Raw genomic sequence first — 13,026 nt, 5'->3', positions numbered from 1 at the left:
TAATTAAACAGTAATTCCCCATCCCTTCCTCCCGCTAGTCCCTGGCAACCACCATTCTACTTTCTGTATGAATTTGATGTCTCAAGGTAGCTTGTATCAATAGAATCACACAGTATCTGTTTTGTGTGTGTGTGTGTGTGTGTGTGTGTGTGTGAGACTGGCTTATTTCACTTAGCATAATATCCTCATCCATGTTGCAGTATGGGTCAGAGTTTTCTTCTTTTTTAAGGCCGAATAATATTTCATTGTACATATGTACCACATTTTGTTCATTCATCTGTTGATGGACATTTGGGTTCCTTCTACTTTTTGGCATTTGTGAATAAATGCCGCTATTAACATATCTTTTTGTGACTCTGCTTTTAACTGTTTTGGGTATATACTCAGAAGTGGAACTGCTAGACAATATAGTAATTATATTTTTGGTGTTTTGAGAAATCACCATACTGTTTTCCATAGTGGCTGCACCATTTTACATTCCCACCAATGGGGCACAAGGGTTCCAATTTCTCCACATCCTCAGCAGCACTTATTATTATTTCTCAATAGTAGCCATTCTAATGGGTATGCGGTGACATCTCATTATGGCTTTGATTATTTCCCTAATGATTAGTAATGTTGAGCATTTTTTCATATGCTTGTTGGCCATTTGTATATTTTCTTTGGAGAAATGACTGTTCAAATCTTTCATAAGAGTTCTTTATAGATGCTCAATATTAACCCCTTATCAGATATGTGATGTGCAAATATTTTCTCCCATTCTATAGTTTGCCTTTTCACTCTGTTGATTGTATCTTTTTTTTAAAATTTTTTAAAATTATTATTATACTTTAAGTTCTAGGGTACATGTGCATAACGTGCAGGTTTGTTACATATGTATACTTGTGCCATGTTGCTGCGCTGCACCCATCAACTCGTCAGCACCCATCAACTCGTCATTTACATCAGGTATAACTCCCAATGCAATCCCTCCCCCCTCCCCCCTCCCCATGATAGGCCCCGGTGTGTGATGTTCCCCTTCCCGAGTCCAAGTGATCTCATTGTTCAGTTCCCACCTATGAGTGAGAACATGCGGTGTTTGGTTTTCTGTTCTTGTGATAGTTTGCTAAGAATGATGGTTTCCAGCTGCATCCATGTCCCTACAAAGGACACAAACTCATCCTTTTTTATGGCTGCATAGTATTCCATGGTGTATATGTGCCACATTTTCTTAATCCAGTCTGCCACTGATGGACATTTGGGTTGATTCCAAGTCTTTGCTATTGTGAATAGTGCCGCAATAAACATACATGTGCATGTGTCTTTATAGCAGCATGATTTATAATCCTTTGGGTATATACCCAGTAATGGGATGGCTGGGTCATATGGTACATCTAGTTCTAGATCCTTGAGGAATCGCCATACTGTTTTCCATAATGGTTGAACTAGTTTACAATCCCACCAACAGTGTAAAAGTGTTCCTATTTCTCCACATCCTCTCCAGCACCTGTTGTTTCCTGACTTTTTAATGATCGCCATTCTAACTGGTGTGAGATGGTATCTCATTGTGGTTTTGATTTGCATTTCTCTGATGGCCAGTGATGATGAGCATTTTTTCATGTGTCTGTTGGCTGTATGAATGTCTTCTTTTGAGAAATGTCTGTTCATATCCTTTGCCCACTTTTTGATAGGGTTGTTTTTTTCTTGTAAATTTGTTTGAGTTCTTTGTAGGTTCTGGATATTAGCCCTTTGTCAGATGAGTAGACTGCAAAAATTTTCTCCCATTCTGTAGGTTGCCTGTTCACTCTGATGGTAGTTTCTTTTGCTGTGCAGAAGCTCTTTAGTTTAATGAGATCCCATTTGTCAATTTTGGCTTTTGCTGCCATTGCTTTTGGTGTTTTAGACATGAAGTCTTTGCCCATGCCTATGGCCTGAATGGTACTACCTAGGTTTTCCTCTAGGGTTTTTATGGTGTTAGGTCTAACATTTAAGTCTCTAATCCATCTTGAATTAATTTTCGTATGAGGAGTAAGGAAAGGATCCAGTTTCAGCTTTCTACTTATGGCTAGCCAATTTTCCCAGCACCATTTATTAAATAGGGAATCCTTTCCCCATTTCTTGTTTCTCTCAGGTTTGTCAAAGATCAGATGGCTGTAGATGTGTGGTATTATTTCTGAGGACTCTGTTCTGTTCCATTGGTCTATATCTCTGTTTTGGTACCAGTACCATGCTGTTTTGGTTACTGTAGCCTTGTAGTATAGTTTGAAGTCAGGTAGCATGATGCCTCCAGCTTTGTTCTTTTGACTTAGGATTGTCTTGGAGATGCGGGGTCTTTTTTGGTTCCATATGAACTTTAAAGCAGTTTTTTCCAATTCTGTGAAGAAACTCATTGGTAGCTTGATGGGGATGGCATTGAATCTATAAATAACCTTGGGCAGTATGGCCATTTTCACGATATTGATTCTTCCTATCCATGAGTATGGTATGTTCTTCCATTTGTTTGTGTCCTCTTTTATTTCACTGAGCAGTGGTTTGTAGTTCTCCTTGAAGAGGTCCTTTACATCCCTTGTAAGTTGGATTCCTAGGTATTTTATTCTCTTTGAAGCAATTGTGAATGGAAGTTCATTCATGATTTGGCTCTCTGTTTGTCTGTTACTGGTGTATGGGAATGCTTGTGATTTCTGCACATTAATTTTGTATCCTGAGACTTTGCTGAAGTTGCTTATCAGCTTAAGGAGATTTTGGGCTGAGACAATGGGATTTTCTAAATATACAATCATGTCATCTGCAAAGAGGGACAATTTGACTTCTTCTTTTCCTAACTGAATACCCTTGATTTCTTTCTCTTGCCTGATTGCCCTAGCCAGAACTTCCAACACTATGTTGAATAGGAGTGGTGAAAGAGGGCATCCCTGTCTTGTGCCAGTTTTCAAAGGGAATTTTTCCAGTTTTTGTCCATTCAGTATGATATTGGCTGTGGGTCTGTCATAAATAGCTCTTATTATTTTGAGGTATGTTCCATCAATACCGAATTTATTGAGAGTTTTTAGCATGAAGGGCTGTTGAATTTTGTCAAAAGCCTTTTCTGCATCTATTGAGATAATCATGTGGTTCTTGTCTTTGGTTCTGTTTATATGCTGGATTATGTTTATTGATTTGCGAAAGTTGAACCAGCCTTGCATTCCAGGGATGAAGCCCACTTGATCATGGTGGATAAGCTTTTTGATGTGCTGCTGAATCTGGTTTACCAGTATTTTATTGAGGATTTTTGCATCGATGTTCATCAGGGATATTGGTCTAAAATTCTCTTTTTTTGTTGTGTCTCTGCCAGGCTTTGGTATCAGGATGATGTTGGCCTCATAAAATGAGTTAGGGAGGATTCCCTCTTTTTCTATTGATTGTAATAGTTTCAGAAGGAATGGTACCAACTCCTCCTTGTACCTCTGGTAGAATTCAGCTGTGAATCCATCTGGTCCTGGACTTTTTTTGGTTGGTAGGCTATTAATTATTGCCTCAATTTCAGAGCCTGCTATTGGTCTATTCAGGGATTCAACTTCTTCCTGGTTTAGTCTTGGAAGAGTGTAAGTGTCCAGGAAATTATCCATTTCTTCTAGATTTTCTAGTTTATTTGCATAGAGGTGTTTATAGTATTCTCTGATGGTAGTTTGTATTTCTGTGGGGTCGGTGGTGATATCCCCTTTATCATTTTTTATTGCGTCTATTTGATTCTTCTCTCTTTTCTTCTTTATTAGTCTTGCTAGTGGTCTGTCAATTTTGTTGATCTTTTCAAAAAACCAACTCCTGGATTCACTGATTTTTTTGGAGGGTTTTTTGTGTCTCTATCTCCTTCAGTTCTGCTCTGATCTTAGTGATTTCTTGCCTTCTGCTAGCTTTTGAATGCGTTTGCTCTTGCTTCTCTAGTTCTTTTAATTGTGATGTTAGAGTGTCAATTTTAGATCTTTCCTGCTTTCTCTTGTGGGCATTTAGTGCTATAAATTTCCCTCTACACACTGCTTTAAATGTGTCCCAGAGATTCTGGTATGTTGTATCTTTGTTCTCATTGGTTTCAAAGTACATCTTTATTTCTGCCTTCATTTTGTTATGTACCCAGTAGTCATTCAGGAGCAGGTTGTTCAGTTTCCATGTAGTTGAGCGGTTTTGATTGAGTTTCTTAATCCTGAGTTCTAGTTTGATTGCACTGTGGTCTGAGAGACAGTTTGTTATAATTTCTGTTCTTGTACATTTGCTGAGGAGTGCTTTACTTCCAATTATGTGGTCAATATTGGAATAAGTGCAATGTAGTGCTGAGAAGAATGTATATTCTGTTGATTTGTGGTGGAGAGTTCTATAGATGTCTATTAGGTCTGCTTGCTACAGAGATGAGTTCAATTCCTGGATATCCTCGTTAACTTTCTGTCTCATTGATCTGTCTAATGTTGACAGTGGAGTGTTGAAGTCTCCCATTATTATTGTATGGGAGTCTAAGTCTCTTTGTAAGTCACTAAGGACTTGCTTTATGAATCTGGGTGCTCCTGTATTGGGTGCATATATATTTAGGATAGTTAGCTCTTCCTGTTGAATTGATCCTTTTACCATTATGTAATGGCCTTCTTTGTCTCTTTTGATCTTTGATGGTTTAAGGTCTGTTTTATCAGAGACTAGTATTGCAACCCCTGCTTTTTTTTTGTTCTCCATTTGCTTGGTAAATCTTCCTCCATCCCTTTATTTTGAGCCTATGTATGTCTCTGCATGTGAGATGGGTCTCCTGAATGCAGCAGACTGATGGGTCTTGACTCTTTATCCAGTTTGCCAGTCTGTGTCTTTTAATTGGAGCATTTAGCACATTTACATTTAAGGTTAATATTGTTATGTGTGAACTTGATCCTGCCATTATGATATTAACTGGTTATTTTGCTCGTTAGTTGATGCAGTTTCTTCCTAGCCTGAATGGTCTTTACATTTTGGCATGTTTTTGCAATGGCTGGTACTGGTTGTTCCTTTCCATGTTTAGTGTTTCCTTCAGGGTCTCTTGTAAGGCAGGCCTAGTGGTGACAAAATCTCTAAGCATTTGCTTATCTGTAAAGGATTTTATTTCTCCTTCACTTATGAAACTTAGTTTGGCTGGATATGAAATTCTGGGTTTAAAATTCTTTTCTTTAAGAATGTTGAATATTGGCCCCCACTCTCTTCTGGCTTGTAGAGTTTCTGCCGAGAGATCTGCTGTTAGTCTGATGGGCTTCCCTTTGTGGGTAACCCGACCTTTTATCTGGCTGCCCTTAAGATTTTTTCCTTCATTTCAACTTTGGTGAATCTGGCAATTATGTGTCTTGGAGTTGCTCTTCTCGAGGAGTATCTTTGTGGCATTCTCTCTATTTCCTGTATTTGAATGTTGGCCTGCCCTACTAGGTTGGGGAAGTTCTCCTGGATGATATCCTGAAGAGTGTTTTCCAACTTGGTTCCATTTTCCCCCTCACTTTCAGGCACCCCAATCAGACGTAGATTTGGTCTTTTTACATAATCCCATACTTCTTGCAGGCTTTGCATTTCTTTTTCTTCTTTTGGTTTCTCTTCTCGCTTCATTTCGTTCATTTGATCCTCAATCGCTGATACTCTTTCTTCCAGTTGATCGAGTCGGTTACTGAAGCTTGTGCATTTGTCACGTATTTCTCGTGTCATGGTTTTCATCTCTTTCATTTCATTTATGACCTTCTCTGCATTCATTACTCTAGCCATCAATTCTTCCACTTTTTTTTCAAGATTTTTAGTTTCTTTGCGCTGGGTACGTAATTCCTTCTTTAGCTCTGAGAAGTTTGATGGACTGAAGCCTTCTTCTCTCATCTCGTCAAAGCCATTCTCCGTCAAGCTTTGATCTGTTGCTGGTGATGAGCTGCGCGCCTTTGCCGGGGGAGATGCGCTCTTATTTTTTGAATTTCCAGCTTTTCTGCCCTGCTTTTTCCCCATCTTTGTGGTTTTATCTGCCTCTGGTCTTTGATGATGATGGTGACGTACTGATGGGGTTTTGGTGTAGATGTCCTTCCTATTTGATAGTTTTCCTTCTAACAGTCAGGACCCTCAGCTGTAGGTCTGTTGGAGATTGCTTGAGGTCCACTTCAGACCCTGTTTGCCTGGGTGTCAGCAGCAGAGGCTGCAGAAGATAGAATATTGCTGAACAGCGAGTGTACCTGTCTGATTCTTGCTTTGGAGGCTTCCTCTCAGGGGTGTACTCCACCCTGTGAGGTGTGGGGTATCAGACTGCCCCTAGTGGGGGATGTCTCCCAGTTAGGCTACTCAGGGGTCAGGGACCCACTTGAGCAGGCAGTCTGTCCCTTCTCAGATCGCAACCTCCGTGTTGGGAGATCCACTGCTCTCTTCAAAGCTGTCAGACAGAGTCGTTTGCGTCTGCAGAGGTTTCTGCTGCTTTTGTTGTTGTTTACTGTGTCCTGTCCCCAGAGGTGGAGTCTACAGAGACAGGCAGGTTTCCTTGAGCTGCTGTGAGCTCCACCCAGTTCGAGCTTCCCAGCGGCTTTGTTTACCTACTTAAGCCTCAGCAATGGCGGGCGCCCCTCCCCCAGCCTCACTGCTGCCTTGCCGTGAGATCGCAGACTGCTGTGCTAGCAGTGAGGGAGGCTCCGTGGGCGTGGGACCCTCCCGGCCAGGTGTGGGATATAATCTCCTGGTGTGCCTGTTTGCTTAAAGCGCAGTATTGGGGTGGGAGTTACCCGATTTTCCAGGTGTTGTGTGTCTCAGTTCCCCTGGCTAGGAAAAGGGATTCCCTTTCCCCTTGCGCTTCCCAGGTGAGGCGATGCCTCGCCCTGCTTCAGCTCTCGCTGGTCGGGCTGCAGCAGCTGACCAGCACTGATTGTCCGGCACTCCCTAGTGAGATGAACCCAGTACCTCAGTTGAAAATGCAGAAATCACTGGTCTTCTGTGTCGCTCGCGCTGGGAGTTAGAGACTGGAGCTGTTCCTATTCGGCCATCTTGCTCCGCCCCCTGATTGTATCTTTTGATATATGGAAGTTGTGAATTTTGATGTGGTCCAATTTATCTGTTTTTTCTTTTGTTGCCTATACTTTTGATGTCATATGCAGGAGATCACTGCCAAATCTAATGTCATGAAGCTTTCCACCTATGTTTTCTTGTAAGCATTTTATAATTCTAGGTCTTATGTTTAGGTCTTTGATCCATTTTGAGTTAACTTTTGTATGTGGGGTATGCACTATCATTTTTGCTCGGAGTTTCCAACACGTAGCAGTGTTAACACAATGCAGTTAAGAAATGGACTCCCATATTTCTACCTTGGATTGTAGGCTAAAATATGTCTTTCGTCCCCTTTCCCAACAAACACTTGCCCCTAGTCATGAAAGAGGCCATAAAAATGTAAGAAAACCAATGCAAAAATTTATATTTTATTTGAATTCAAAAAATTTAAAATTGCTTTCAAATTCAGGAAAGTACCATAATGCAGGACCCCAGGGGGAAGCCTCATATACAGAGACAGATAAATTAAATGTATATACTGCAGACAAGCCAAGAAGGTGTGTAGATTACATATTTACAGCACTGGATGTTTTCTGAAAACCATATTTATACATTTTATTACATTTACAAAAAAGGCTTCCACTACCATTTACCTACAATAATGAAAAAAAATTTACACCTTTTTTTTTCTTTTTTGGTACTGTACAAACTTTGTATAATAAAAATATATCTCTGTACAAAAGATTTTTTTTGTTTTTGTTTTACTTTTTTTTTTTTTCCTCACGGGATGGTGATGGGTATATGGCGTAGATGGTGGGTGAAGGGCCTCACCTGCCCTGTTCCTTTCCAAGCCTCTGGAGGTGGAGAGAAATGCCAGGGGTGTGGAGGGTGATGCCCAGCAGAGCGCTGGGTGCCCCCCCAGCAGGTGCTCCTCGAGCATCTCATGGAACTTTACAAGGAGACGCAGGGGAGGGATGGGTGGGCGGGAAGAGGCGTCCGCTGGGTGGTCTGAGAGGGGCATAAGAAGGGGGAAGGGAGTAGTCAAAGGAGAGGAGCGTCGGGGGGAAGGGAGTGGAAGAAATCAGGAGGGGAGCTTCCTGCATTTGTTTCCAGCCAAGGAAAGAGATGAGAGTGTGAGTGTGTCTGGATTGGCCGTCTCCCTCCAAGCCCAGGGTGCCATGTCCCAGAGGTGGTGCGGCCAGGGGTAGGCTCCTGCCTCTGTCAGCCTCCATTGTGGCTGCTGGAAACGGACGCCTCTCACTTTACTCTTAACGTCAATCAGATCTTCTAATTGTTTCAACCTAGAATTTGCTTAAGAACCAGGTGTCGCTGTCCCTCCGCTCCTGCACATTTCTATTTGTTATTTCAATATGTGATATGACCCTCTGAGGCCAGCATGTCACACATGTACAGAGGCTTAAGCTTGTGGGGGCCTTCCTGAGGACAGAGAAAGTGGCTCTAAATGCTATACTTTGATTCCTAAACTCTTGAACTTCCCAACAATGCTTATGGAATTCATGAATGACCCAAGCATAATATAGCTGTCAAAATAAATCAAATCCACTTGCAAGGAGCTGGAGAGTGTGACTTTCAGCCACTCCGTTGTTTTGATTCAGGACCTGCCAGGCCTTTTGCTGGCTATGGTCAGCGGCTGCTGGGAGCCAAGGAGCCAGCACCAACCACAGGAGGCCTGGGGAGCTGAGTCCTTGCCCCGAGGCTGCCTACGCGGAGACAGCAGAACGCAGATAGGACACACAGGTGTCTTGTCTGGCTTTCCAGACCTGGCCACGGTGCTACCGCAGAGACTCATCGGCTCCTCCCTTCTTAGCTGCCCCTTCTAGACCGGGGTTTCTGGCAGCTGGTGTAGTGGACTTTGGGGCGGACTGATCTGGGTTTGCATTCTGACTCCACACTTCCTAACTCTGTGGCCCACATGTCTTTACCTTTCCAGGCTTCTGTTTTCTCATCTGTCAAAGGGAAATAATAAATCCTACGTTTTGGTATTATTGTGCAGACTAGAAATACTATAGGTAAAGTGTCAGGCACAGAGAATAAATGCAGTACATGATAGCCATTGTTTTTTGGGTACCAGGGCAGGCTTGCTCCCCTGTTCTCTCAAGAACCCTGCTGCTGTCCCCAGACCTGGCATCCTCTCTGGGCCGCAGACTTGTCTTCTCTTCTCTTTCTCAGTTGACAGCCAGACTTGACCTTGGGCTCCCAGCCAGACTCTTGCCCTATCCTCCCTGGTTCTCCCTTCTTTCCCAGTGCTTCCCAGGACCCAAACGACTTTTTAATCCACTGGGTTTAGAACTCAATAAAATTGTGTTTGAAAAAAATAAACTGATTTTCAATCTATTTCCAAAGACTTTTTTCCTGCCCTTGGGGTAATCCTTGCTGCCACTGTGCAGTTGGGGCCGTCCATCAGCAGACAGCTGGTTTCTGCACGCTGACCACACCATGGGATGTGTCCTACTCTTACAGTCACTGAGTCACCGTGTCCTCACACATGGGATGGGCGGGGGGCATATTGGTTTGAAAGCTGACCATACCTCCCCGTCTTCATCTCTTCTCTGTGTGCGGGGAACAGGGCATGAAGCATCCTTCATGAGCACTTCTATTTTTGAAGCCTTTATGGTCTCTTCCGGAGGATGTGAATGGAGGAGCGATGTGTGTGTGTGTATGTAGTCAGGCCCATACACACACACACACACACACACACACACATCCACAAGTTGCTTTGCTATTTTAAATCCATAAACTTTCTTCCTCCATCTGCAACCCCTCTTCCTTTTCTGCCTTTTCAGGACACGGCAGGAGTCCTCTCCAGGGTGACGGGCATAGATGGCGGCAGGGCGAGGGTCCGAGTCCCAGCAGTAGCAGACACAGGCAGAGAGACGAACGAAGATGGGCACTGGGCACTGTGCTCAGGGGAGCCTACTTCCTGCCCCCTGGGGAACTGGGAACAAACAGATCACACCTGGGTTTGCAAAGGAAAAAGAGGCAGTGGGAGGGGAGGGGCTGGGAGCAGAGGAAGAAAAGCAAAGCAGCAAAGCAAAGAAGGAACAAGTGGGAAAGAGATGAATCACCTCGATCTTCACTTTGATTTTAATCTTCCCAGGTTGGGGGTGGGGGTAGGTAGGGAATGCGTGCAGCACAATATGAATTTTTCTGTCTTTTTCCCTTGCAGGGCCAACTTCGCCATTAGACCTGGAGGCCTGGTGCTTGGGGGCCACCATACTTTTAGGAGCCCAGGAAAACATTCTAATTTTAGTTCCTTTCAAAATCAGATGAAAAAAAATGACTAGGATAATAATGGATCGGTAATAAAGAATCCAGGCTGGATTATATTCATTTTTGTAGTGACACAGTTGTGAAATCTCATTTTTAATACTTGTTTTTAACGGAGGAAGGGTCGGCACACATCATCACACAGCCCTGTTCCTCTGCCCTGTTACTCGCTGGCTGCACAGGCCTCGTTGCTTCCCTAGTAGGGTGTTTATTTTAATTTCTGCTTTTCTCCTTGGCATTATTTTTAAAAAGTTACCATCTAGTCACTCATTTGAAATATGTGGGTGTCTGTTCAGGGTGGCTCTTGCTTTCTTTGTGCTCCAGCTGTGGGCAGAAGTGGTCAGAGGGGCTGTGCTGGAGACCGCTGGGCTGGGCAGTGGGTTTGGAGCCTGCTGGCAAGGGGCCAATGCTGAGGGCTGCCCAGACGTGGAGCCGACCCGGAGGTGACAGCATGGCGCACACCAGCACCTGGAACCCAGCAGAGCCCAAGTGTGGAGCAAGAGTGCGTGTGCGGAGGTCAGGGGGCATTCTTGTTTCTTTCCTACACTGTTCAATAATTCATGCAGTGAATCAGATTCGTCACTGATCATCTCCGAGCCCCGATTTACATCGTCAGAGGGGATTTTTCTTTTTCTCTTTTGCCTTCTGTTGATAAGAGTTCTGAGTAGGACAAAGTGAAGATTGGGCACACAGATGAAACTTGAGGAGTAATTTTGGCAGGCTAAAACAATCCCACTGGAATAAGGGGGAACCCTTATCTAAATGTTTGTTTTGGAGAGACGTAAAAAGATGGGGAAGAGCTCTTTCCATAAATTGTTTGTATTCAGGAGCTGCATCTGCTGCATCCCTGACTCGCTCACCATCTGGGACTCAGGCTGAGGCTGTGAAATCCTCCTGGAGTTGTGAGGTGGAAAGGGAGTAAAGCACGTCAGGGGCTGGGCAGTGATAATGACCTTCGCTGCTCTTGTAATCCCCTGGGCAGGAACCGTCCCTAACATCCCCATTGGTGGCCTTCTCAGGCCCCCTCATACAAGCCTGTTTCCTCGCTGCACTGCCATTTGTGTGTGCTGGGAATATCCACCACGTGAGCTGCCGTGCACAGGAGTGGAGAAGGAGCACGGCACTAGCCCTGGGTTTGGCTGGTGGCCCACTTGGTGGATTTTCCACTGCCCTCACTGGAAATCCCTACCTGGCTGGCTCTGTGACTCTTCTCCCCAGAGCCCTTTAGCCCAGGACCTGAGAGAGGGCATCTGCCTATCCCCAGAAAGCAGGATGTGTGGGAGGACAGTTCTCAGAGGGGAGAAGCTTGGACATCGTGTTGGGGCAACTCCTGAAGGGTCCCAGGTCCCAGAGGTGAGGGTGTCATCGAAGGAGGACACAGTGAGGAAGAGGCAGTGCCTTTTAGATTCATCAGTTCCTTCCCAGTGGACCTGTCAGATGCATGCCTGTGTGCGTGTGTGCGTATGTGCGTGTATGTGTGCATGACCGTGTACACATGCAGGTCTGTCTGCCCCTCTGTCCATATCTTGGGGGGCTCCTCCCCTCTGTTGTGTTCAATGTGATGGGGAATTTTGTAAGTCAACCTGCCTAGGCTCTGGTGCTCAGTTGACGGGTCAAACACCAATCTGGATATTGCTGTGAAGGTATCTTTTTAGATATGATTAACATTGAAATCAGTAGACTTTGAGTCTCCACAATGTGTGTGGGCCTCATTCAATCAGCTGAAGGCCTTAAGAAAAAGACTGAGGTGCTCTGAGGAGGAAGGAATTCCCTCTCTGACTGCCTTCGGACTCAAGATGACAGCATCAACTCCTGCTGGAATTTCTAGCCTGCTGGCCTGCCCTGTAGATTTCCACCTTGCCAGCCAGTTCCTCAGATGAGTCTCTCTCTCTAAATATATATATATATTTATATTTCTATCTCTATATAACATATACATATAACTCTATGGAGATGCATATCTATATATAGATGGATAGGTATGGATATACATTGATACAGAGATGTATAGGTATATGTATTGCATTTATAGTGTATGAAAGTATATATATACACAATATACCTATATACACACATATATGTGCATCTCTGTATAGCTCTACAGATCTCCAGGGCTTGACTTCGACCCAGAGGATGTATATATCCAGTTGGTTCTGTTTCTCTGGAGAGAAACAGACTAATACACGTCGATGTTCTGCCAAGTCCAGGGGCGGGGAGCACAGTTTCTGCAGCCAGCCAGCCTGGGATGGGATTTTGAACCCACCCCTTCTGAGCTGTGTGATCTTGCTCAAGTTAATTTCTCTGCAGCTCAGGTTTCTCATCTGTAATGGGGCTCCCAGTAGCCTCTACCTCACAGGGGGTGCAGGGATTCAATATGTTAGATCCACAAAGGGCCTGGTTCAGTGCCAGATACACAATGATGCTCAGTGCACAGCTCTCCTCTCACTGGGTGTGTCTGTGTGGCGTGTGCGACTCCGTTGGGTGGAGCCCCTGGCATGCACAGGTCCCTGTCTGTGCCTGTCATGACCTGTCTTCCTCCCACACCCTTGCTCACCGGCTGCTGGAGGCGGGGCTCTCGGTGGCGGTGGTGGCAGCCAGGCCGGGTGGCTATACCGCTGTACATACTGTGCTGACTGTGAACTCCGCCTCGCTGGCCATGATGTCTGTGGGCTGGATGTTGCGGTCATACATTGGGTTCTCAAACGTGGCCCGAACATTGGTGTTCTCGTGGCCAGCATAGCCATTGAAGGGAACTTTGGGTCTTCTCCTGGCAATAAAAGA

At 44.5% G+C, this 13,026-nt stretch overlaps 1 protein-coding gene and 1 pseudogene across 7 annotated transcripts in view; both read right to left on the bottom strand.

Annotated features, from left to right (window-relative positions):
- Positions 1–8,767, bottom strand: part of LOC105495215 (proteasome subunit alpha type-3-like) — a 9,419-nt pseudogene extending 652 nt beyond the window's left edge.
- LOC105495216 (CUB and Sushi multiple domains 2) overlaps positions 7,365–13,026 on the bottom strand; it is a 656,530-nt gene continuing 650,868 nt past the window's right edge. For 4 of the 7 annotated variants that reach the window (XM_071096475.1, XM_071096446.1, XM_071096457.1 and 1 more), the window contains 2 exons: positions 12,800–13,012; positions 7,365–9,913 (listed from right to left, as the gene is read on the bottom strand). In XM_071096475.1, coding sequence (XP_070952576.1) covers positions 12,853–13,012 — 160 coding nt within the window. In that variant the 3' untranslated portion in view covers positions 7,365–9,913; positions 12,800–12,852. The other 3 variants (XM_071096447.1, XM_071096448.1, XM_071096454.1) reach the window with 3 other exon arrangements.

The sequence above is a fragment of the Macaca nemestrina genome, chromosome 1 (assembly GCF_043159975.1).
Source record: "Macaca nemestrina isolate mMacNem1 chromosome 1, mMacNem.hap1, whole genome shotgun sequence".
NCBI classification, from domain to species: domain Eukaryota; kingdom Metazoa; phylum Chordata; class Mammalia; order Primates; family Cercopithecidae; genus Macaca; species Macaca nemestrina.
Note: the sequence above shows the minus strand (reverse complement) of the source record. Positions and strands in the feature narration are given on the sequence as shown.